Source organism: Equus caballus, chromosome 30, assembly GCF_041296265.1.
Source record: "Equus caballus isolate H_3958 breed thoroughbred chromosome 30, TB-T2T, whole genome shotgun sequence".
Lineage (NCBI taxonomy): Eukaryota > Metazoa > Chordata > Mammalia > Perissodactyla > Equidae > Equus > Equus caballus.
The window spans coordinates 29,668,639-29,695,528 of NC_091713.1; the positions used below are offsets into that span (position 1 = coordinate 29,668,639).

At 39.2% G+C, this 26,890-nt stretch overlaps 1 protein-coding gene and 1 long non-coding RNA gene across 2 annotated transcripts in view; one reads left to right on the top strand and one right to left on the bottom strand.

Annotated features, from left to right (window-relative positions):
* LOC106782902 (uncharacterized) overlaps positions 1-26,890 on the bottom strand; it is a 160,567-nt gene that overhangs the window by 30,478 nt on the left and 103,199 nt on the right. The gene's annotated exons all lie outside the window — the stretch shown is intronic.
* Positions 732-26,879, top strand: RGS13 (regulator of G protein signaling 13). The gene is made up of 7 exons (XM_001490478.5): positions 732-964; positions 2,272-2,342; positions 2,828-2,899; positions 7,940-8,008; positions 11,435-11,496; positions 24,432-24,598; positions 25,736-26,879. The coding sequence occupies exons 4-7, from the start codon at positions 7,944-7,946 to the stop codon at positions 25,919-25,921; spliced, it is 480 nt and encodes a 159-aa protein (XP_001490528.1). The 5' UTR covers positions 732-964; positions 2,272-2,342; positions 2,828-2,899; positions 7,940-7,943; the 3' UTR covers positions 25,922-26,879.

Sequence of the window (26,890 nt, forward strand, 5' to 3'; positions counted from 1 at the left end):
ATTTCTCTGGGTTTGAACCTCAAAATAATGAATTACAAATAAAGATAATCTTCTACCTCATTGAGCTCCCAAATACTTTAAGAAACACTCCATCAACCATAGTCTGATCTTCTTTCCTGCTGTTTTATTCTAGCATTCCTCAACTCCCACCACTCTGTTTCACACACACACACATACAAACACATGCACATACAAACACACGCACACACAATTATATTAGACATAGGACAAGGGCATTAACAATCTCACCATATTCTGCATTCATTAGTCCTCACCAGGAGCACTGTGTTTAGTTCAGATTTTAACAGGTATTTTGACAAGCTGGAGAATGACGGCAAGTCTAGAAGCTGCCCTATAAGGACCAGTTGAAGGAACTAGAAAGGTTTAACTAGAAAAGAGGTCTCTTCAGATCCTTCAATTGTTACAAGTCCTTAGTAATTTGACTATTCCAAACAGATTGATTTTAATAATTCTCAATAATTTGATAGCAAGTGTTTGCAGGAGTAGCCTTCTTATTGGTATTCACTTCTCTGTTTTGTTAAAAAGGGGGGTTTTACATTAAACTATACATTTTCTGAAACTAGGAAAATGAATTATTTGGGGGGAAAAAAGCTTTGAATATTACATTGAATATTTCATGGAGCTACCACTTCCAATCAAATGATCACTTCAGATGGGCTGATAATGTTAGATAAAACCTCTTTATCAACAATGCACTGGAGTCCCACAGAGCTACTTTCCATATTCAACAAAAATCTTTCTTTGCATAGATACGTGTGTAAAAACAGAACATTCGTCCAGAGGCCAGAGTGCCATCGAAGGTAACTAGAGAGACAGTAAAGTCTTTTATGCCAGGAAAAATAAAATGCTGGGTGTCTCACAGAATTTCAGAACCTGATTTCAAAAGGATCATATGAAGAGGAAATAAAATTTAGTATGGTGGACCGCTCTACAGGATATATTTGTAAGTATGAAATTCTATAAAATCATTGCTGAATTACAATCAGGTTGGCTGGGTATAAAGGACTGGTAGATATTTACTTCAACAGCAGGATGCTAGAAGTGTTAGCAAGTTTCTTCTAAAGAAAACAAACTGGTAAACACATATATTTGCCTGGCCTAGGCTTTCTATACTTTAAAAAAAACTTGCAGTCACGCATGTATAAATGAAACTTCTAAATTGGGCCGTAAAGGAAATATTACAGTTTTAGAGTACAGCACGATTTTTTAATTTCTGGGGTTTTTGTGTGTACATGAGTGTATGTGCTTAGATAAAGATATATTATAAAATCAGATATTTCAGAATTGTTTCAAAAATCGTGCATTGCCAAATGATTAGTTCCATCATTTAATTAGCTGTACTGATTGCAGGTGTGGATTGTTGTAAGGTTTATATGAAACACCTAATCTTGATTTTGCAGAACTTCTTCGTCCCTGAGAGTTATGCCTAAGCCCGCTACACACAAATTACTGCCTTTTCAAAAGGCAAGAATTTTACACGCTATGGCAAACAAAACCTTACTCAATGTAAATTGCTCTCGGTTTTTCTCAATTTTATGTGACATGCTACATCATGAAATAAAGAAACATTTAAATGCAGATATTAAATATGAACAGAAAGAATTTATCAATTGCCTATCAGGATGATAAAAACACTTAAATATGTGAAAAGGCTTAATTTAAGAAATTTGATTTATTTTCACATGGCTTTGAGAAAGATTTCATTTAAATGCTAGAGGAAACTTCTATCTATTTCTGACATAATACACATCCAACTCAATTCATTACCAATGCGTTTATAACTCCTCTAAGAAATAGATTCTGCAGATGAAATGCATGCTTTTTAAAATAATCCGGAAAAATATTGGAGGCAAAATCATTACAGAGACCTAAACTTCTTCTAAATCCTCTATACTTAGACTGTAAAAGTGTACACCCGTTTTACCAAGAGGATATTGAAAAAGTAAAAAGATAGGCAAATTAATGCATAATGTTCGTGTAAGAAAAACATAAAATATTTAAAGAAAAGCAATGGAAAATACAAATTAAGAGCACAGGAATTTTTTATAATATCAACTCATGAAATTAATAAAATTCTAGATAAGCAGTTAATAAATCAAAAATAAGAATAACCATAATCCAGAGCTTACAAAGTGGAGAAATTATTTCCTTAAAATGTAGGAGAGGGTATTTATAGAAATCCTTGCCAAATACGCATTCTCCAGGAAGCACACAATAACCTTTCTGTTTTTGTTATTATTTTATTTTTAGGTCAATGGAATTTTTCCACATATCATACGACCAGCAAGAGAAAAAAATAATTATTGTTGATTTGAATTTTGGTGAGTTTCTCCAATTTAAATGAATTCCACATCATATCAGTTTAGCCCATTCTTTCACAGGGAACTCTCTTTTTGACAAAACTGAATTGTAGTTCTACAGAATATTTGAGGCTCATTTTTATTTTTACCAGTAAATGACCACATGTGCTCTAATTATAAGGGTACAATTTAAATGAAGACACTCTTAATTGGATTTAACTATAAACAAAATAAATTTGAGATTATCAATAGGATATTTTAAACAAATTCTAATCCTGAAGAACTATACTTGAAAAAAAATTAGAATTTACTCCTTTTGGAATTATCAAAAATATTTCTTAAAAGTTCTCAGTTGTAAATGTGAAAGTTTCACTCTGCCACTCTATGTTTTGGTAGTATTAAACGGTAGATGCAAATGTATTACTCACTGATAAACATTGTTGAATGCAGGATGGCAGATATTACTTTTCAAACCACTAGTTATTTTGGAAATTCTTTGTCCTCAGATTGTGGATTCTATTTTCTTCATTTGGTCAGATGAAATTCCAAAGGCCGCCTTTTCTCTTCTCAATTTAGAGGTATGAGAATTTTAATTTCTATTCCTTCTCCTGCTTTCCGTCTTCAAAAGTAGTTTGAAATATTTTGTTGTTTTGTGTCTCCTCGTTTAATCTCCTTTTCCCTTCACGTTTAAGCCCTATATATTCTTTTACTATAATTTTAGCAGTGTTTTTTTGGAAGAGGTCATAAACTCAGAAGGTCAATTTTCTGTTACCAGAAGCTGGGTTAAATATGTGTGAATTTCTCTCTCTACGTGGAAGGCATGATGACGACGCGGGGAGTGTGCTGTGATATTCCAGCAAAGTAGGGGTGCATGACACTGAATCCAGTAGTAATCAAAAGAGGGCAGTGCAGGCAAGTGAGGGGGCATTCAGTGACAGAAATCTCCAAAGATGGACAGCAGGGATCCACTACAGGGACAGCTCCCAACAAGTTCCATTTCTTAATGACTAGAAAACCAGAGAACTTCATAGAACAAGACTGTTTCCTGATCTCTTTAGGCATAACATATCTTGTACATCATTCTGTCACTAAATGCTTTCTTTAATTGTTGACGCTTTTATGGCATTATCTTCCATCAGTATTCCATCATTTAATAAGTCTGTGAATGTTTGACTTTGAATACTAAACAACATATAAACGACCTCTTATCTGTGATTCTCAAATAGCATTTGAACATAACACTTCAGAGAATTTACAGACTAGTAGGAGTAGATAAGTCAGAAATCTAAACATTATTTTCATATATTATATTTTTTGTATATTATATATATAATAGATATATATATATACACACACATATGCCTGAGCTCTTCTGGCCAAATAAGTCATCCCTGGTGGCCCCATTCCATCAAATGACACACATGCCCACACGTGTCTGATGTTATTTATATTAGACCCAGCTAATTCCAAAGCTGGAACCCTAGCTACGAATATAAGGTGTGAACAATAGAAATATGGGAATACCAGAACAAACAAAAATGAAGAGAAGGAGGATTTGCAAGAAGTATGCCGACAGGTTGAAGAATGAATAAAATTAATCGGGAAAACTTAAGAGATCTGAGTTGAAATTGAAAAAGAGGAAGGAATGTACTCTGACAGAATGTGTGTTTCCTGTCCACACAAAAGAGCTTAGGAAATACTTTCCGAGTGACAAGCGCAGGAAGCTGAAGGAAGACAGATTAACTGGAACAGAAAGTTTTTGCATGGGTGTATTTTTCTAATATTTACAGTTTCATTTTAGAGGAGAGGAAATTGAGAATCTCAGAGTTTAATCAATATGCCTAAGGTCACACAGCTAATAAGAGCCTGAACTCAAGCACATGTCTGTCTGGCTTCAGAGCCCAGAATGATTTTAATGTACTCTGTTACCTCTCAGGAGCTGTGGGAACCCCCTAAACTTTGGTGCATCTGGAAATTACTTTACCTTTGCTGTGCTTCTGACCTCCGTGGGTGTTGCACACTAATAGTGATCTGCCTTTGCCAAACAATTCCATTACAGTTATAAACACAAATAAAATAACTTGTAAATAGACGTGAATTTTAATTACAAAAATCGCCAATGTATGTCCATGGCTCCAGTAGATCAAGAGAAGAGACAATGAGCTGGAAAGACTATTGTGGAAAGTAGAGGTAGGGGAGAAGTCAAGGCCCAGTAGAAGACAGAGATGATGAGTTATACTGAGAGAGAAGACACAAGAAGGAAGGAAGTCCCTTACCCTCCTCTACTTACAAGATAAGCAGAGAGCCGTTGGGTAATCTGCATCTTAGAGGTGATGACGGAAATGAGGATGCTTGAAATTGGAGCTCCATTACTATAGTTCTGGTCCAATTACATACGAGATCAGTATATAATGTGACAATTTTCTTAACCTGAATTATTTCAGTATTAATCATCAGTCAGATTTATCTTTCTAGAAAAAGACTTATTTTCATCACACTGCTATTTAAAGACCTCAATGAATTACTACTACCGAAAGAATAGAGCCTAACATTTAAGGTCATCCAGAATCTAACTGGACGCACGAACATATCCTTACAACAAATTTTCCCTTTTACTTAAACTAATTTCCATCTATAATTGTAATTAAAAGAGTCCAAACTGTGTTCCTTCCTGTAGATATGTTTAACTACTGTGTCCGTGGTCCTCCTCACAGTAGAGACCCATACAGACAATAAAGTCCATCAGACCACAGCGTCCAGAAGTTCTTATCCCCAAACCTGCAAATATACTTAGACCTGCCCCCATCCTTCCGCACTCTTCCAGTCACAAGGAAAGGGTACCTTCTTCCTGTACTTCCACCTCCCCAACGTCCTAGCCCCCACCTTCTGAATTCCAACGCCTCCTTATTTCTCAGGAACCCAAAATTCTATTGATCTTCCCTCTTTCTCCTACGTCTTCAACCTCTGTCCATGGCCACCATTTGCCAACCCCAGGGCGTATCACTTTATGAGCAACATCTGAACAACAGTGCAGACCAGAACCGTCAAACAGCATAGTCCTGCCTCTCCATCTCTATTATATCAATCTGTCCACAGCTTTAATCATTGAAGGGAAGGAAGGAAGGAAGGAGAGAGGGAAGGAAGGAAGGAGGGAAGGAAGGAAGGAAGGAAGGAGAGAGAGAAGGAAGGAAGGGAGGAAGGAAGGGAAAGAACTGAGAAAACACAAGTCGACCTACATTTGCCCACGTCTCCATTTCCTCTTGTTTTCTTCCCTCTTATTTCTGCCCTCCTTGATCCACCAAAACCACTCTTACCAAGGTTACTGATGACCTTGTTAACAAATCTGACTGATATCTTTCAATTCCTTGCTCTCTTAATCTCTTCCTAGTTCTTAATACTCGGTTGGCCACTCTTTCCTTTTTGATAACTTATTGCTTGGTTTCTCTGAGACCATATTGTTCTGATTTTCTTCCTGCAGGCTCCTCTTTCTCAGTCTCTCTCTTAAATGTTTGTGTTCTTCAGTCAGCTGTCTTGGGCCATCTGCTTTTCTCAGTTCATACTTTTCCGAGGCCATCTCATCTTTTTTTTTGGCTTCTCTTACATGGTTTATGAAAACTGCCCACCTTTATCTTGAGGGTAATCTCTCAGCTGAACTTTCTTCCTTTTCTTCTTCCACCTTCCATATCCAATAAAGCAACATGTTCTGATAGTTCCTCCTCCAGAATACCTAGTCTATCTCTTCCCTCCATTTCTACTACTCCCTTCTTGCTCTAAGCCTGTCACATCCCTTGCCTAGACTCCTGCAATTGCTCCTAACTAGTCTCCCTAATTCCACCCTTGCCACACTACAACCCATTCTACTCACGAAACAAGTTTCAACTGTCAACATGTCTATTCCATATTTTAAACCATTAAATGATTTTTCTAGCTCCTTACTATGAAACTGATGGTGTGTAAGGCCTCACGTGCTTGACTTCTGCCTATCCTTACAACGTCAGCTCTCACCATTTTAAGGTTGCAACAAACATTTTTGAACATGATTATTGGTCCAATCTTAGCCCTCTAGCCTTTTCTCTGAGCTCTCTTCCTGCCAAACTCTAGATTCATGGGGTGACTGCGTTCTTTATTTCCTTAACCAGGACGTGACCCCTTCCCTTTGGACCTTTGCCCAAGCTGCCTCCTTCTCTTCACTCAGCACATTCCAGCACATCCTGTAGGTTCCAGCTCAGCTATGACTTTACTGGAATGACTTCTCCAACCACCCCCGAGTCTGGTTAGGTTCTCTTCCTGCATGTACGCACAGGCCCCTGCACTTCCTGTATCAAAGTCCCCGTCACTGGAATTTTAAAGGCTTGCTAGTGAGGATGGGAAGAGGAAAGACCGGGTGTATGTCGATCACCAGCAGTCAGAACTTAGCCCATGTTAGGGTTCAACAGATGTTTCAAATGAATCAATAAAGACTGATATAAAAACTTACTGTTTATCCTTAATAATTCATTGTATATAAGTGTGTATATATGTTTAGCAAAATATTTCCAGTTCTCACTATAAAGTGTGGATTTAACTATCCTTAACAAATTTTTCAGTTGTTTTCTCAAAGTCCTGAGTTAAAAACCCTGTAGGACATACATTGTGACAGAAAGCCTGGGCTGAGAAAACCACCTAAATTTTAAAATCAAAGTTACACTGCCCAGAATGGGGAAAACCAGGTAAACAACACCCCTTTCAGAATTTACCCTCAAAGAGGCTTATTTTTCACCTGGCTATTTGAACTACTTTATTTGGCTAATTGCCAGCCCTAGTGGTCTAGTTGTTAAGATCTGGCATTCTCACCGCCGTGTCCTGGTCAGGGAATCACATCCTCCTGTCTCTCTGTCCATCTGTTGGTTGTTATACTATGGCGGCTGGGTGTGGCTGTGATGCTGAAAGCTATGTCACTGAGATTTCAAGTACCAGCAGGGTCGGCCATGGTGGACAGGTTTCAGCAGAGCTTCCAGCCTAGACAGAGTAGGAAGAAGGACCTGGCCACCCACTTCTGAAAGAATTGGCCATGAAACCCGACGAATAGCAGCAGAGCATTGTCTGACGCAGCACCAGAAGGCGAGAGGATGGTGCAGAAAGACCAGGCAGGGTTCCTTCGCTATACACGGGGTGGCTAGGAGTCAGATCGACTGGACAGCACCACCAACAACAAATCTGGCTAATTACAAAGAGGCAAATTCTTGTTTAAAACATTGAGAGATCTTTCTAAAAATAAGAATTATCCAAACAGGGAAGATTGGGGAGTTGGCAAATTCATCGTGAATGGGCCCTAAATGGAAAGATCTTTTTCAGAGAGCCGTACCTTTTTAAAACACCGCTATTTGATGAGTAGGTGGGCCCGGTGGGTTCTAAAGCCGATTCTAAGCAGCTATATTCCTATAAAATATTTATGAGATGATTCATTTTACTCTCCTCTCTCCTCCGCACCTCCACCGGCGATTGTATTCCATTAATTTCAAGAACTCATCCTTATTTTTTCGTGATTTATAACTTTGTGTGTTCTTTAGAAATTGACTCTAACCATATAATTATCTTAAAGGGCTAAATTACACTAAGTATATGCTGTATTTCTTTAGAAAAATGAGCAGGAGGAATTGTTGGATTTGTAAGATATGCAGAGCTGAATCTAAGAGGCCCCCTTCAAAGTAAGTAGCATTTAAATTCTATGGCCATTATAATGCATAGTTATCACATGATAAATAGGTGCATATGTATTCAACTGCTACCTTAATATATTTTGCTCAGAAGGTAAAATTTGCATTTACACATGAGTAATTCCAGCAGAAGAGCAGCCATGTGTTACACTAAGGTTCCGTTTTCATTATTCATGGCTTATACTTGAGAATTCAGCAAGCTGAATGTTTTTAGAGTCTCTTAGGAATAGTCTTAGATTTTTTTTTCAAAGTTTTACACTGTTTAGTATAAGTGAGATTCTTTGATCTAAAATATGTTCATGGTGCATCAACAAAGTGCCAGAAACCCTCAAACCTAGTGGGAAGAGGTGGGACTGGAGGGGTAACCAAACCCTTACCCAGTTCCCAAGTTTCTTCTCCACTTTGCAATAACTAAAAATGTAGCCATTTGGATGGAAACAGTGACTGCATTCAAATGCAAAGCAGCATGTCAGAGAAGGGAAACACAGCACTTGATTAGACTCGCTCACGTGAAAGAATTCCCAAGTCAAAGACGCACGTGAGGTTAACAAGAGCGCTTAAGCTGGTCCACGTGGAGACCTCAGTTCTGGCCACATCTCCCTACTACCATCAGCGCTCCCGACACACATGCGCCTGCCCAAAGACCCGAAATGTCCAAACACGCTTACCAGCTATGGTGTGTGGGAGGACGAGGCTGCGGTGGTGTGTGGAGGAGATGGTGAGACCTCAAGCATTTTAAAGGACCGGCTGAGGCTGTGCACTGCACAGGTGCGGGGAAGAAGGAAGATGAAACAGGCTAATTTGGGGACAGCTTCCCTCTCCTCGGCTGATGACTCCCATCAAGTATCACCAGCAGGGCTCGCATTTCTTTCTACCTGCTTGTGGACCCACTATCAATGAAAGGGAAGGCCAAGGAAAGAGATTTCACATTCATGGCAAGCTGCTGGAAAACAGTCATTTGATATATGCTTTCCGTTTACCACCTAATTTCATTTGCATGATAACTTTGTGAGAGAGATATTATTTTCCCCATTTTATAGACAGTAAAACTGAGGCTTGGAGATTTTAAGCAAGACTAAAAGCTATGAAGTACAGCACTGGCATTAGAACCCAGGACAGTCAGACTCTTCGTTCCTCTTTCTGAGCATCATGATATCTCAGAATGCTCCTGTATCTGTTTGGGATCCATTGCCTACCTAAAAGAAAGGAGGGCACACAAGTGGAGAATTTTTATTAGGAAATCTGGGTGGGTGAGGGGACAAAGGAGTTTAGAATAATTCTGATAAGGGCACCTGGATAGCCATGGGACAGCGTGAAACTTGTGATATACTAAGAAAAAACTACAAGCAAAAATGGGGTTAAACCAAAAAAAATTTATGTCACAACTTTACCCCTATGCGTAATTACTCCAGTCATGATCAATCTCCGTAAATCTCATGAATCACAGAGGCAAAGGAATTCTCAGGTACTAACACCTTATTTCAAGCTAACCCTAGCCAATGATGGCATCTTCACTCATGTTGCAGATTTTATTCTTTCCTATATAATGGGAATGGGTGGAACAGATAGGCATACAATGTAACTTGCCTAACACTTTCCATTTCCTTGGATAGAAAAGGCTATTTTGGGTTCCTGTTTTTAAAGTTCTAATAAGAGAAAAGAACAATGAGTCAGACAAGATTTCATGGAAATGTTTTTTTGAACGCAATCTTAATAGCGATAAACTGTTAAGACTCGGTACTAATAACAGTCTATCTAAAACTGGCAAGAGCCAGCTGAATTTGTAGAAAACAAAAGTTGCTTGACCTTTTCAGGACTCCCAATAATTTTCCATGTTCTAGGTTATTTTTTAACCTCTTTAACTAACCTTCCTTCATTGTGATAAGCACCTGCTAATACTGATGGCTGTTCCTTCAACACCAATTATTAATCCAACTACACCAGGCGCAGCCAGCGGACAGAGCTTGCTTACATCTAGAGCTGTCTTTGATTACGTGCAATTATCGAAAGCAGGAAAATTAAGCATACATCATAAACGGAACGGCAATGAACACATTAAGTATTTTAAGGGAGGGAAAGTAAAACGATTTATATGTAAGAATACATAGTCACTTGCCAATTCCCTTCATCATCCAAATGGCTCACAAAATAAAGAGAAATGAAGCCTCGAAGCCAGTCTCTTTCACAGATATTTTTGAAATGGTAAATGGCTTTTTTTTTAGACTATTTAGGTCAAATGTAATGACATATTATTCACAGTAATAATTAAAACCCTCAACATAAAAAAAATTATAGCAAATAATAGGCTGAGAAAATATCTATACATAATAGATAGAGGGTTACTAACTTTATTATATGAATGCATGTAAGTGGGCTTTGTGGACAGACTCTAAGATTCTAATAGATAAATGAGCAAACGCATTGCTGGTGGCAGCAGCACACAACACATAACCCTTTAAAAAAGCAATTTGACAATTTGTACCAAGAATCTTAAAAATGTGCTTTTTTTTCTTTTTGAGGAAGATTAACTGTGAGCTAACATCCATGCCCATCTTCCTCTGCTTCATATGTGGGATGCCTACCACAGCATGGCTTGCCATGTGGTGCCATGTCTGCACTCGGGATCTGAACTGGCGAACCCCGGGCCACCAAAGCAGAACTTGCGCACTTAACCACTGCACCACCAGGCCAGCCCCGAAAGTGTGTGTCTTTTGACCCACTTTGATTCTACAACAGCTGATCTCCTAAAGAATTGTCCTGCACCGAGCATGGCAAGGCTTAATCACAACAAGCTTTAATGCTAAAAACTGAGAAATAATCAAAATGCTCATTGAGAATAATTACATAAACTATGGAATGCTCCTTTGTAGAATACGCCACAATGACTATAAATGATTATAAATGTATAATTATAAATTATAACACTATAAATGCTTACTAAGACAATTGTGATGACATGTAAAAAGCTTGTTAAAAGTGTATTTACATATATACACATATATATGTCACACACATAAAGTACACACACGCACAATGACACACGTGGAGTATGACTACTTCTTGGCTAAAAACACACACATTCACATGACAAAAACACTAAAAAGAAATAAGTCAAAATATTAATAATGGTGATTTGGGAATAAGGAGATTATAGGACTGTGGAATTTTGTCTTTCTAAAATTTATTTTGTCATATTTTCAAGTTTATACTCTTTTATCATTTTTTAAATTTTAACAATTTAGAAAATAAAAATAAAATGTAAGAGATCACAGGAAGATAAACTTCCATCTAAAACCACACACAAATAGAGAATAACTATACTTTGGTGTTATTGTGAAGATAGATGATATTTCTAGGGAATTCAGCAAAACCTTAGAACGTTTTGGTATGATGAACACCTTGTGTTTCTTTTCAAAGCCTCACTTTGGAGGAAGTGTTGCAGTGGGCCCAGTCTTTTGAAAAGTTGATGACTACAAAATGTGAGTATCATGTCTATGTCATCTTTGAATAACTAGTCAGTTTCATGCTTAGGGGAAAGGGGGCCTCTGGAGGATGAATGTGTGCCCCTCTTCTCATGGCCTTTTAAATGGCAACTGCCACAGTTAAAAAAAGAAAACCAGAAAATAGTTTGTCGTGTCAGCCACTATTGTTTTCGCTGGTGTTAATTAAAACAGGATTAGTCACGGTGCATATTTATTCTTCATAAGTATATGTGTAGATCCCTTGGCAAATATGCTTACATAGTAACGCGTACCAAAATATACTGCCTTACCATAGCCTTCTAAAGTTAGAATTTGCAAAAAGTTAACAAGATGCTGTTCTTAGGGCCTTCAAAAATAAGAATAAATTTGAGTCTTGACGTTCTAAATCTCCTCAAAGTTTGTTTCTAACTTTGTCCGTGTCTCATTGAAGTGGAACTTTATGTAAGTCTGCACAGACTTGTAAATACGTATCAACAGTCGGATGATACAAATGAAAGTAGCAATGCGTATGAGGGACATTGAGTCATAGGCTCCACGCAAGAGATATAAAGGACTACGTGCGTTCAAGTGAGCAGTCAATTGTGTTTGGGGTAGGAAATTAGGAGGTTATAGAAAACGATAAACACTAGAAGACAGGTACAGAAAAAAATACAGCAGGTACTCAAAGAAAATTCTCCTGTTTCCTGAATTGGGTACTTTTTTTTGTGGAGTTTGCTCCTCTCGAATGTTCGATAATTTTTTTTCTATAGATCTCTTTTTGTTCCATTCGCTATGAGCCTTGCTGTGAATGTTTCATCTGTTTAGACCTGTTCACTGAGGAGTGGAGAGTTAGCAGTGCTATCTGATGTTTTAATTAGTGGGGTGTGCAGGTGGTTATCCCGTTCATCCTGGGGGTTGCCAAAGAACATCTGAGGCCGCAGTTTCTTTCTTTGACACAATTGCCATGGCCCTTCACTTTTTCAGTATTCCTTACGGTTTGTGATCCAGTTTGCCAGTGTGGTTTTGAATTTTTAAAAATATATGTCTTGGTCAATTTTAGGACATTGGAATGGGAGGAAGAGACAAAAGTATATGTTCCATCAGCTATATGGATGGAGCCTCTGCTAATAATTTGGATTTCAGCCCCAACCTCCTGTAATCCATGTTTTGCAGCATTGCCAGCTTAGTCTCTCTCTTGGAGTTTCACACTGTTTGTCTGTAAAATGGGAATAATATCACCTCTCTTTTCAACATTATTGTGCAGATTAGATATAAAACACCTAGCTCAGTGCCTGATACAGATTAGGCACACAATAACTGATAGTTTTTTGTTTTGTTTTGTTTTGTTTTGCTTATTGGTGAAGAAGATTAGCCCTGAGCTAACATCCATTGCCAATCCTCCTCTCTTTGCTGAGGAAGATTGGCTCTGAGCTAACATCTGTGTCCATCTGCCCCTATTTTATATGTGGTATGCCTGCCATAGCATGGCTTGATGAGTGGTGCATAGATCTACACCTGGGACCTCAACTGGCGAACCCCAGGCTGCGGAAGCAGAGCACACAAACCTAACCACTACACCATCAGGCTGGCCCTGGTATTTATTTTTGTTAGCAATAAAGTTCATGTCTCTGGATATCATTCCTTTTTCTCTGCCGCCTACCACAAAGTCCAAAATCTCTTCATATTCAGGACTGTATACCCTAACCCAATACACTTTCCAAAATTCATCTCCAGCCCTGTCCCTTCGCATCCCATGCCCTTCCACCAATGTGACCACTGCTCCGTTTTCTACATCTATGGCTTTCCTCTCCAGGCTTTTGCACAAAGTTCTCTCTGTCTCCTCTGTCCACTCTGCCCATGCTTGAAAGCAAAATTCAACTTCCACCTTTTCCATGAAACCTTTTGGAAGTATTTTTCCTCTCTCTTCTATTTTGTTAGTATCAGTGTTTATTCTGGTTCTAATTACAGCTCTTTTGTGTATTGGGTTTTTTCCACAGCCACTTTCTCACTAGCTTGTAAATTCCCTAGGAGCACAGATCACCTCTCGTTCACCTTTCCTCCCCCTCTCCCAGAGACTGAAAATGTGCTTTTTACCTAATGGGCATGCAATAAATGTTCAATGGATAAATACAAGACAAATATTAGTAAGAAAAGATCAAAACACCAAGCCATATTATGTAAGAGTTTCTGTGCCAGGCCTTGAGGCCTCATAAACAAAGTGGATAAAGTTAATTCCTTCGTAATGATCTCAAGTGGGAGCCAGCTACAATTAGCAATTTAGAGATCTAGCGTCATGAGAATGAGCAAAGTCCACAGAAAAGATGAAGACAGGAAGGCAGCGTACTGCTCTTTATTAAAACCAGCAAAAACAGAGTCAGAGTCTTACCAGAAATTGAATTACTGGCAAATTCAGGTAAAGATTCAACAATCACATAATAAAAAGGAGATAAAACAAATCATTTTATGGACTCTATCCAATCAGAAGGATAAAACTAAGAAACAAACATTAAGTGTACCAGAGAATAAAGTGTGTTTACATCAACCAAAAACACTAGCAAAATGCATCCTCTAGCTAAGATAGGTGGACGCGTCTTTTGACACAGATTAAAAGACTATTTCCAAGAACAGGCAGTTCAGAAACCCACAGGGCAAGGAGCTGTATAAGGCTTGGTCTCAATGGATGAACAGGAATTGATTTAGGAGATGTTTGCTGAGGAGCCATTAAGTAAGAGTCATCCCCATACAGTTCAATCCAACTTCCTCGCAGCCAAAGGGGATCCAAGAAAATCATCAATTTAAGAACAGAACCGTGGCAAAATTAAGACGTTAGGAATTGAGAATGCTAGGAACCTTGATGCATTCTAGATGCTACTTAATAATATATTATTGACAAAAAAGTTAATTTTTTAAAAACAGTGTGTGCCTTTGTTCAATGTATATTTGATAAATATCTAGTACTTCTTGGGTACCAGGTAATGTGCTTAAAAAAAAAACCCCATGTGCCCATGCAGCACATACCATAACACAGGAAAACAAGGAGATTTTTCAAAAACTGAAAATCCCTGGAAGATAACAGGGGAGCCTACCATTTATGGCCCATTGAGGTGAAGTAAAAAATGGTGATCAAAGCAACTTCTAGAAATACCCTGAAGGGGATTCCAAAGGCAAGGCAGACACAGACTTTTTTAAAGCAATAGCCTTGAGGGGGCCTGCCCCATGTCCGAATGGTTAAGTTCACGGGCTCCATTTCGGCAGCCCAGGGTTTCACCGGTTCGGATCCTGGATGTGGACACGGTACCACTCATCAGGCCATGCTGAGGTGGCGTCCCACATGCCACAACTAGAAGGACCCACAACTGAAATATACAACTAGGTACCACAGGGATTTGGGGAGAAAAAGCAGAAGGAAAAAGAAAAGATTAGCAACAGTTGTTAGCTCAGGTGCCAATCTTTAACAACAACAACAAAAAAACCAATAGCTTTGAGCCAGCCTTGAAGGCCTAGTGGTTAAAGTTCGGTATGCTCCGCTTCATTGGCCCAGGTTCAGTTCCTGGGCACGGAACCACACCGCTGTCTGTCAGCAGCCATGCTGTAGCGGCATCTCACATAGAAGAAATGAAGGACTAATGACTAGAATACACAACTATGCACTGCGGCTTTGCAGAGGGAAAACAAGAGAGGAAGATTGGCAGCACATGTTAACTTGGAATGAATCCTTCCCAGCAAAAAAATAATAATGTTTAAAAAAGTAAAAATAAAAACAATAGCCTTGACAAACATTTTCACCCAAGACTGCATACAGAGCTGACTGGCAGTATTTTTTTTTTTTTTTTTTTTTTTTTTTTTTTTGCTTCCAGAGTAAAGATGGTTTTATGAAGCTACATTTTTCCCAGGAAAAGTCTGGTGCTACATTGGACAAGCAGAAGGAAGCTCTAGACATAGAAAGAAAAACACATGTACACATTTCTTTGACATAAAATTACTTGCGAGGTCCTGTTAGGGTGGCCTTATACAAGATCAGCATTAGAATATATCCCCCAAGCGTGGGTTGTATTGTGACAGCAGCAAGATGTGTTTATGAACTGCCAGATGTAAAGGCTGAGAATCAGAGGGGTGTCTAGGTTGCCCAAAGAATGGCTAAGAACAAAAAAGCATTTTGAGTTTTAGCTGATACATTTTGAAGCAGGATCTCTCAACAGTGAAGCATTCATTGAGTTCTTACTGTATACGATGTAGGGAAATTGATCCTATGGGGGAATGGGAGGGAGTGTGTCCAAAAGATGCTACCAGTGCTTTCCTGAAGGCATTCCTCACTAAGGAGAGATAAAATATACGTGGACCATAAGCAGCTTGAGAACAAGAAGAAGGGAGACTGGAAAGAGAAGGCACTCAGCACAGACCTTGATGCACACGCTGAGGGATGAAGATAGATGGGGAGGCATGGCCAGGTCTCCCGGGGAAAGATTCTCACAAGAAGTGAATTTAGAGCTGGGACTGAAATGATTCAGATTGTCGTGAAATGATTCAGATTGTCGTAAAATGACAAGGTGGTCTGACTGACAGTAGTTTAAAAATAGGGAACTTTAGAAGAAGTAAGCTCAGTAAGGATAAATGAGTGCTTCTCTCATTGAAGAAATGTAGTGTGTGGGATTCCTCAGGATTTGGTGTGAAAATTGGTCTCATTAAAAAATCTCCACAATGAGTTAAGCAGAAAGGACTCCAAAATTTCCACATCTACAGATGACAGAAGGTCCTCCAAGCTTCCAAATGTCCAAGTTTTGACGAAAGAATTAAATTACTTTCAAATGCATATAAAAGCAGTAATAAGTTTTTTAATGGATCAGGAAACATTTGTCTGAGCTGTTAGTCATCTCCCCATAAAAATACCTGAGAATTACTAAAGATTTTTCCTTGAATGATGTTGACCCAAAATATGACACTGTGCCTCAAAATATGGTCAAAATGACAGGCATCACCAAGTTGAAAAATGGAAAGAAAATTCTATGGTATTTCTGATGGATAAACCTAGTAAAAATCCATATTTCTCATGGCTATATCTAGTAGAACTAGAAAAGATAAAGAAGTGTGCATTTCAAACGACAAGGGAACTGACAATTGCCTAAAACCCAAGGGTTCTTCATACTGGAAAGGCCAAGACAAAAAAAAATGATCAAAATCAAAATTTTGACTAATCCAAGTTTTATTTTTGATTTTGATTAAAATGTCAGAAAATAGTGCCAGAAAAAATGCAGAAGGCTCATACATATATTTGTTGGCCAAATCTCAAAAGATGAGAGTAGAGGATGCCTGCTGATATTTAATAAGTATGTTTAATATAAATAAAAAGAGGTTTGGTAAAATTGCAACTAATGCCTCCTTGGATGATTCACTGGGTCCCCCGAGTGTCTAGTGACCTTCCAGGTGCCAGGACTGTGGGGCAAAAGAGGCCAAGGTCATTGTGCTCGGCTCATGGGCTCCATCTAGAGGGAGGAGATAGACAAGCAAAGATATTAATTAATAAATTAATTTCAGAAAGTGGTAAGTGCTTTGAAGAAAATAAAACCAGGCAATATGACCAAGAAAGGCAGTGCAAGAGGGCAGTTCAATTGGATGACTGGAGAAGAACTGTGAGATGGGGTACAATATGAGCTAAAAGCTCAATGATGAGGAGCAGCCAGCCATTCTGGGGTCTGGGAGCAGAGCGGCTCCAGCAGAGGAAAACCACGTTCGACAGGCCCTGAGATATGGGCAAGGTTAGCGGCTTCCAGTAACTGAAAGAAGTTCAACATGATGAGAGTGTAGGGCCTTATAGGCCACGTGGATGGCCATAGACTGCAGAGTAACAAGAGTCCACGTGGTTATAAAAGTAACAAAGGCTGGTTCCCTTCTGAAGGATAGAAGCAGAGAGAGACCATGAGAAGGCTATTGCCGTAACCCAGGTAAAGCTAGAACTCAGTGGGGAAGTCAGATCTAGCAGTAATTAGCAGATAGATGCTAATCAAAGCCATGTGGCTATGAGATCACTTATAGGGAGAGTTCAGAGAGAGGAGATCAGCGATCCAGAGATGGCGGTGGACACTAATATTTCCAAATCGTGAGAAGAGGAGTAGTCAGCGCAGGAGATGGAAATGGAGCATCGGGTGAGTTAAGGATGAGCAAAACAGTGTATCCGCATGGAAGGCAAAGAAGAGAGCAGTTCAGGAAGGGAGCTGTGAACTGTGTCAAAGGCTGCTGAGAAGCCAGCTAAGATGAGGAAAGAACAGGGACCATTGGATATGGCAATACAGAAGTCAATGGTGCCTTGACAAGAGCAGTTTGAGGGGTGTGGTGGAGATGGTTAGGAGAGGAGGAAGCAAGGCAGATAATATAGAGAATTACTTACATAAATTTTGCTGGGAAGGTCACCAGAGTAAAGAGTAGAAACAGGAAGGAGGCATGAGGTCAGTATCGGGAGCATAGAGTCAATAGTTATTATTGGTTTTATTTAGAAAATATAGCAGCGCATTTGTAAATGATGGCAACCATGAGAGAGGAAGAAACTGATGACACAGAAGAGAGTGGGGACATTTTTAACAGCAACAGAGAAATGCAAAGCAACAGGGAAAGCAAAATTAGGTGGGAGCCAAAGAAGAACTGTTTGGCCAGCCCAAAAAGGAACAGGGATCCTTTCCTCTCAGGAGGAAAGCTAGAAAGAGCAGGTACCAGTGGCGGGCAGTTTGTGGATTTGGTGGAGGGAAGATGAGGGAATCTCCACCTGATTAAATCTCTGTTCTCAGGGAAGTGGGAGGCAAGGACATCAGCAGAGAGCTGGCGAAAGGATGTGTCGGCATTTTAAAAAGGGAGGAGATGTGAAATCATTTCTGGAGATTTGGAGAACCATGATATTAAGGAAGGAAAGTGGGGGGACTGGATAATGCTGAGTGCCCATTTAAAATGAGCGGTGATGATTTCAAGTGAGAAAGCACAGTTATGGATTTTTTCTATGGCCTGTTCAGTCTGCAACAGCACAGACACAGAGCAGACATCCAGTTAAGCCATTCCGGATAGGCAAGTGTGCTGAATCTCAGGGTTTGCATCAATTATAATTTTGGTCAAAATCATCCTCGAATGTACTGTATGCTTTCCTCCCTTCCTCAATGATCACAATCACCTTGGATATGCCAGGCTGAATAGTGTGGGACCACTCTGCTGAAGGCAGTGAAGGCAGTGAAGGCAGCTCCACACTGATCAACCACCTATGCTGGCCAGTGCATCTTCATTTTCATCTTCACGGCACAAAGCGGGCGTTAGGAGCTACTGATGGATATTGCTGTTTCCACATGGGCATCCTGATCCCAGAGGCAGAGGCATTCTCTCAGCTCTCCGCATCTGCGAGAACTTCTGTGCTGCTCACTGTGGATTGGCAGCTTCCTACACTGTCATTTATTCTAACCTCCGCTAACTCTTGTTGCCATGGTTCCCTTCGCCAACCCTCTTATTACCTGTGCTGTCATGCCTCAGCCCTTCCCAAGTAGCCCATTTTGTCTTCTTTAACAGCTCATGCATTTCACCTTGCAGGGAAAAAACAAACAACAAAACCTGGCCTTTTATAGACATCACTGTTCAGTTAGTACATTTTTGTCTCTCTCTCTCAAAAAAACCAAAAAGTAACAACACGCCAGATATAATCCTCCGGTCTTTGGTGCTTCTCGGGTGCTCAGTAATTAGGGCCTGCTTCCGCACTTTTCAAAGCCTAGGGAGAGTCGCTTTTAAATGGAGAAGATGAGGGATCCAAAAGGCTGGATGAACCAACACTTGCTTATTCGGTCTCGGCTACACATCAGGGGGTGTGTAGGCACTGGGCACATCGAGATGAGTGCACTGCAGTCCTAATTCTCAAAGGTTTGCAGGTGAGTTGGAAAGGAATAGAAGTAAATCAATAAATATAATAGACTGTGACATGGAGGGAGATAGAACTATAATTAAAATAAGTGGGCACTAGGCACTCTTTGTCAACTGCCAGGAAACATTTATCTAACCTGGCGTGAGGGGGAGCGGTTCAGAGCAATTTTTTTCAGAAACTGAGATACCTAAGCTGAGTCTTATCAGGGCAGAAAGGCCACCACACAGAAGGAACTGCATATGCCACAGTGTGGAGGTGACACACTGCTTAACAAGGAGCAGGCTCGAGCAAAGACTATGCCCATCAGTGATAAGGGAACAGGCTGCCGAAGTGGAAAGTGCTGTGTTCTAATGGGCCCTGCAGCCACTGCCAAGAGGTCCGGCTTTTACCATTAGGGCAATGGGAAAAAGTTGAAAGTTATAAACAAAGGATTGTGGCCAGACTTTTGTTTTAGAGATTTTTCTCTAATAAAAGTGCAGAAAAGATTGAAAGCTGAGTCAGATAGATAAACTGAGGCTTTTTCAGATTAGAGGGTTTACAAATATTCCTCAAAAATCATAAACAAGGGGCTGGCCCAGTGGCGTAGTGGTTATATTCACACGCTCCACTTAGGTGGCCCAGGGTTCGCTGGCTCGGATCCTGGGCACGGACATGGCACTGCTCATCAAGCCACGTTGTGGTGGCATCCCACATAAAATAGAGAAAGATTGGCACAGATGTTAGCTCAAGACCAATCTTCCTCACACACACAAAAATAATAAACAAAAATAATATAAAAAGAGGAGAGATGTTAATGCAATAAATATAACAGAGTGTCTTTTATATATAAAGGGATCCGAAAATTCAAGAAAACTCTAACAATGCGAAAGAAAAATGGAGAAAAGATTTAAAATTCACAGGAAGAAAAGAAATGGTCAGTAAGAAAGAAAAATGTTTAAGCATTAATATTTTTAAAATAAAAATTTTTAAAATTACAAGTCACTGGGTTTACCCCATCAGACTGGGAAGTATGGCATGAGTAGACCATTTGACACTGCCTTTGGTGATGAAAAAACAAATCTTTCTGAAAGCAATTATACAACAGGTATCAAGAGTCACCGAAAATATTACATCATCAATCTAGGAATTCCACTCCTTTAAATTAATTCTAAGAAAATAACTATAAATGCAAAGATTTATAAACCAAAATGTTCAATGTAGAATAATTTATAATATAAAAAGGGGAAACAATCTAACTATTCAAAATAGCAGAGAGGCTAAATATAATACAGCATAGTCCTACAACAGACTGTTACATGATCCTTAAAAGTAAAAAGGAGAAAGCATTTGCTACATGGTATGAATGAGTGATACAAAATTGCTGTCACGGTATAATGCCAATAAGATCATTTGTGTGTGTGTCTGTGTTTGTGCAGGTGAATGGATACTAGTTAGAGAGAAAGTTCAACATAAACAAAAGACGGAAGGAATAAAAGGAAATGTATCAAATTGCTAACAATGGTTATTATCTTTATGAGAAGTTTTCTGTATTTAAAAACAACTCATAGTACTTTAAGCTACTTTTATAAGAATACAGCAAAGAGAAGTTAGGAGAAAACCCAGAAATGATTAATATCACAGAAGCCAAACCAGAGAATTTCAATAAAACAGAATATTTACTTTAAAACTTCACACAGAGGCTGGTAGGAATGTGGAATTCATCATCCCCAGTGGTATGGATTGAAAGTAAAATGGATGTAAAATTGTTTCAGGCCCATTGCTGATGGCAGACTGGCACACAGCTCCCCTTCAGGATTTAATGCACGGGGTGAGCCTTGCTGCCTCGCAGAAAACAATCCTGAAACAGATGGGCCACTCTTCTGATTCAGCCAGGAGGAATGTCACGTTTTCCTTCTGCATTAAGACACTGATACATGTCACCCTGAGTGTCATAGAAATACTAATTTCAGTGACTAGTTTTAAAAGAACTAAACGCTAGAGAGTCCCAAAGCACCACTCTCATTCTTCGAGGAAAAGGCGCACGCTACATATGACACAAACCTATTTTTTCCATCTTCTCACTTAATGAGCAATTCTGTTGTTTATCCCTGTTCACTCTGCTCAAGCAGAATCAGTCTGTCGAGCGTAGCATGCAGGAAGGAGTACCATTTAAAACTGTAGAATGGGCTACATTGCCTGATTTGGAAAAGGTTTTTCCATCTTGTAATTCACTTGTTGTATGAGTCAATCGAAATTCTAAACTGAATGATTAAGTGCTCAGATTCCTTTTATACAACACTTTTATACAAACTTTTTACAAAGGCATTCTCAGCTGCTCACATGGCTAACTTGTAAAAATCGGCCCGATGAAGACAAAACTCTGTAAAACATACCGATCATGTGAGTCTGCTTGCTCTACACGCCAGAATCGTCTCTGAAATATCACATAGGTTCAAGTGGCCCAGGTCAGCTTCCACTAGGTTGTGATACAGTAACACACAACATTAAAATCCCACGAATTCACAACAAGAAAGGTTCATTTCCTGTTCATGTTACACCAGGACTGGGGTCACCTCCAGGGCTGTTCCGTCTTCATTCTGGCCTTCAGGCTAAAGGAACAGCTATTTTCCAGAATGTGTCCTTCTCATGGCTGGGGGAAGAGCATTGGCAGAACCACCTGATGCTCCTTCTGCTTGCCCCTGCACCTGGTACTTTGCATGTATTTCATTGGCTAATACAAGTCTCATGGGCAAAGCTGATATAAATGAGACATGAGTGTAATCGTTCTACAAGACCAGGGAATAATTGAGAACAACACTACAATCTACCACATCAAGTATCTATATAAAATATATATCACAATGCATGGATGGCTTCATTAGCAAAAGACTTGATATGTTCAGAATTGTCCAGCCAGCCCAAAAAGATCCTTCCTCCACTCAATCAGGAGGAAAGTTAGAGAAGGCAGATACAGATGCAAGCAGGTTCTTGAATGAGAGTCTCTAAACATTTTACTACACAATTAGGCTGAACAGACATTCAGAATACTGTAACATGAACTCAATATTGGTTTCCAGAGCATCTCCTTACCCCCACCTGCATCCACTCAACGCATCCGAGTAGACTAGTGGTTAACTCTCATGCCAAGATCTGTAGATTTTATCTGCTATCTCATTTTTCTCCTGTTCCATAGCTCCTTTCTTTATTTTAGGGTCCTTATTTTCTGTTCCTAATGAAGCACTCAGTCAAAATCCCTCTAAGTACAAAGTATGTCAAATTGCTTTGTATTTTCTTAAACAGAACCCTATTTCTTTCAATACACACCGCAAATTATTGGGTTTCAGCTTTCCTTGGTAAGCCAGAAATGGCCTTTTGTTCTGATTTGTTTTGCCCATCCATTCAGCTATTTCTCCAATAGGAGCCCCAAAGTTTACCCCTGTATTCTCTGACTCCAGCCTTCTGTGCCTGTGATGAGGTGAGGCACATCTCAAAGTTACCTTGGTGTGAAAATAAACTTCTCATTTGAAATCTAAGTTAAAATGTATTCCCCCATTGGAAAGGAATATCTAATTCACATCATTTCCTATGTTATATTTTTATACATGCTCTACCCACATCTCGTCTGTCCTCTCAACTCAAGTGATGTTCCTTTTGAATCATCTCCCACTCAATGTTGTGAAGGCCACTCTTGCTCACTTGATAATAATAAGCCAAGCTCTAATTTTGTGTATTTCAACGATGGCACATTTCTTGTAGATTGCCAGCTTTCCCCAACCCTGATACCTCCTTCGAAAGGATCTGCCTCTATTTGAGATTGCCTCTTGAACACAAGATACCTTAATTGTTATTTTTATTTTTATGTCAATGCTGACAGAGCCAGTAGAAGGCAAGGAGTCAAGGAACTCAGCTTTCTAGTGCTGGGAAACTCGATCTAAACTCTCATGTGAAGATCTAGGAAAATGTGATTTTACTTGCCATTGCCCTTTCATCTGATTATCATTATTTCTTGTAGCCGTTAATGATACTGACAAAGATAGTGTTAATGAAAATTCTACGCGAGGTCACATATTCAATGTGCCTACACAGCCATTTCTATTACTATCAATTGCAAGTTACATTGTTGTGGCATCATTTACCAATGCAGTTTCTCAGAGATGCCAAGAGACTTCCTAGTCACCAAAGAAGTTTAATATTCATCTCAGAGGGTTCATCTTGAATCTCGAAAATACTTGGTCCTCCCAAAAATTCTTACTCTACTAGATTTGTGAGAGCTGGCCTAACTCTCTTCTCCAAACACTAGTGCCTAGACAATAGTGGCTCAATGGGAAGAGCTCCTCCCACATGTTTGGCCTTATTGACTCACTCCACAAAGGCAGTTCAAGACCAGAGCTGAAGATAACCATCTCTGACATCAAGTGTCATTTGACGACTGTGCTGCACGTCTCCACTGTCCTGTTCTGGATTTTGAGATAGTTTCCCAAAACCCATCCGAATTACATTCTTTGCCTGGTCCTTCACTTCTAGTTGGAACCATAAATCATAAATATGAAGTTGAGTTTTTATCAATCTACAGTCTCCTGCTCTGATTGGACATTGAGAAATAGCCGAGGCTGTACAACTTGATCAATTTATAACTTCTATCTGGCTTGGATATTTTCCTCTCAAACTTGACCTGCTTGTTTAGCTTCTAAACCTTGTTCTAATCCTCTAGTTTGGCTGGAGGCCTTAGATTTTTCATGTCAGTTTCCGGATCAGGGCACTGTCCAGAGATCCGGCTTAAGTCCTATTTCTGGGTCCCGGTGATCTCTTCCATCCAGATCCAGTCACACTAGCGGGCATTTTGCTCTGAGTGACTCAGAATAAAGGAATAAATGGGTGACTACACCATTGGCCAGCATTGTCAAAATATGCTTCAGAGGTATAGATCTCAGTGTGATGCGGTGCGTGCGTGTGTGTGTGTGTGTGTGTGATTATAAAATATTCACTTGTTCACTAATTTGGGAGCTTTGATTCAGATTTTTAGGTTTAACAGCACTAAATATTGTTCAGATTTTGATGCATGCAAATAAATTTCTTTGTCCATGACTTTTAGATGGCCCAGTCATCTATGCAGCATACTTAAAAATGGAGCACAGTGATGAGAATATTAAATTCTGGATGGAATGTGAAACCTATAAGAAAATCGCCTCACGGTGGAGCAGAATTTCTAGAGCAAGGAAGCTGTATAAGATTTACATCCAGCCAGAGTCCCCTAGAGAGGTAACTATGTGACAATGACAGCAAATGGAGATCAGGACATCCCTGGGAGGGCGCTGATATCTGCCATGCACACATGTGCGTCAAGCTCTTTACATCCAGTATCTCCTGTAATCTATAAAGTCAGGACTGTGAACCTTATTTTACAGAGAAGAAACCTGAGAATCTGGGAAGTTAACTCACTTGTTTTGTCACACAGCAGTTAAGTGGGAAAATTAGGATTCAAAGTTAGGCCTATCCAACCACAAAGCCTGTCCTTATTAAATTATTTTAATTCCCAGGAAAGTTTAAAAGAAAAAGAAGTCCTTGTAAAAAGAATTGGCTTTGCTAGAAGGAACTACAGACACCACAAAGAGGCATTTTGACACCCCGAGTGGTGTTGGGCAAAATCTGTATCACCACACTAGGGTTCACGCTCAGCTTAGTTCAAAACCAGCCAATTCGGCCAACAGTCACATTGGTGTCACTCACTGCCCGTCATTTGCAACTGTCTTAAGAAAATAAAGAGTCAAGAATGAAACAGACACACTGAGACTCCTCCTGGTGGAAAGAGAATGAGGAGGGAAAATCTCGTCCAGAGGATAAGGGTAGAGGATGGTAGGCGAGGTTCCTATCCCTCATGATAGTCCTCCATTCCTGACTTGTTCCTCAAAACTCCTTTTTGGAAAATACTTGGTTTATTGAAATAACCACTTCTCTCCCGTATTTCTCCACTTCTCTTCACTTTCTTCCCATTTCAGGGCATATTCAGTGAAATCAACATTCACGACTATTAAGGAAGATAAACTTAAAAATAGCACCAACTTCCCCTTTCCCTAAAAGAGACCCCCACCTGATAAACTTCCTTGTCTGTGCACTTTGCTAACAAACCACTTGCATCCTCCTAAGTAATCAGTGGTTTCGGAGATTCCCCTGGTCTCGGGCCTCATGCTTGCTTCAATCCGAGACGCGGAAGTTGATGTTGACTTTCAAAAAAGCAAAGAGTTTATCTTTTATGTCCTTTTTTAGACACCTATGAAACGGCAAAAGAAATTACCCTATTCCACTGAAAAGGAGAGGGGGGAATAAATTAAACTTTTCCATTGTATTCTCATCTTCAATTATGCCTACTTATGCTCTTAATGTAATTTTACTTTTCAGATTAACATTGACAGTCTGACAAGAGAAGCTATCATCAAGAATATTCAAGAACCCACTCGAACGTGTTTTGAAGAGGCTCAAAGAATAGTGTACATGCACATGGAAAGAGATTCCTATCCCAGGTTTCTGAAGTCAGAAATGTACCAGAAACTTTTGAAGACTATTCAGTCCAAGAACAATTCCTGACTATCCCTCGAAAGTTTCAATTCGACACGGCAGTGAAAGTACTGGCTTTGTTCTGTTAATTTAAAAAAACACAATATCGGAAATAGAGTAGAAATGAAGTAGAAGAAATCAAACTACAAATTGACTTCTAGTTCCCAAAGAGATCCCAAAAGGGATGGACTCTAAAATTCTTATACCATAAATAACACAATTTCTGGCATACCTAGGCAGCTCAGTTAATATATAAGGAAAAGGAAGATATTTCTCATGACACCAATATGATGAAGTTTTTACTGTAGTAGTCAACTAATGGATGTTTTCCTATTAATGAAATTTTTCTGTCCTAATGCACAGATTGGGTCTTTAAAACTTGTAGCTGTGTGAGTTGTCTATCTAGCATGAATATTTTCCATAGATAGATGAAGTGCTCTTGATAACGTTAATTAGTGAAGTTGGTACCCACGGTACAATCAATTGTATTATAACATGAGCAATACCAAAAAGATGTGTTCTTGAGATTTGATCTGTAAAATTCTCCTACTATTATGTTCATAACTGAACTTCTAGATCGCATATATCACCTACATGTGAAAAATTCCTGGTGATTCTAAGTTATTAAAAATGTATGAATTTCTTCATTTATTTCTATACTTACATGGCTATAAGGGTGGAAAATTTGGTTCCTATATTCTGAGGGGTTTTTTTCCTCACAATGTGAATTCATTGTGGTCCTGATAACCAGTAAATCCAAATATAAGCTAAAAACTTACAAATGTATAGTTTTTTTCAACGACACAGTAAAGGACTGTTTTTTATCTGTCCTGTCATAGCAGCTTCTTAGAATTTGTCAAAAAATTCCAGAGGAAAGAACTCATATCTATTTCACTTGCTGTGTTCAGCACATTGTATAGGATAAGTGTTCCATACAAATGGGTAAATATTCTATACTTTTGATGAAAAATAAATTACCTAAAATACTTAATATCATTT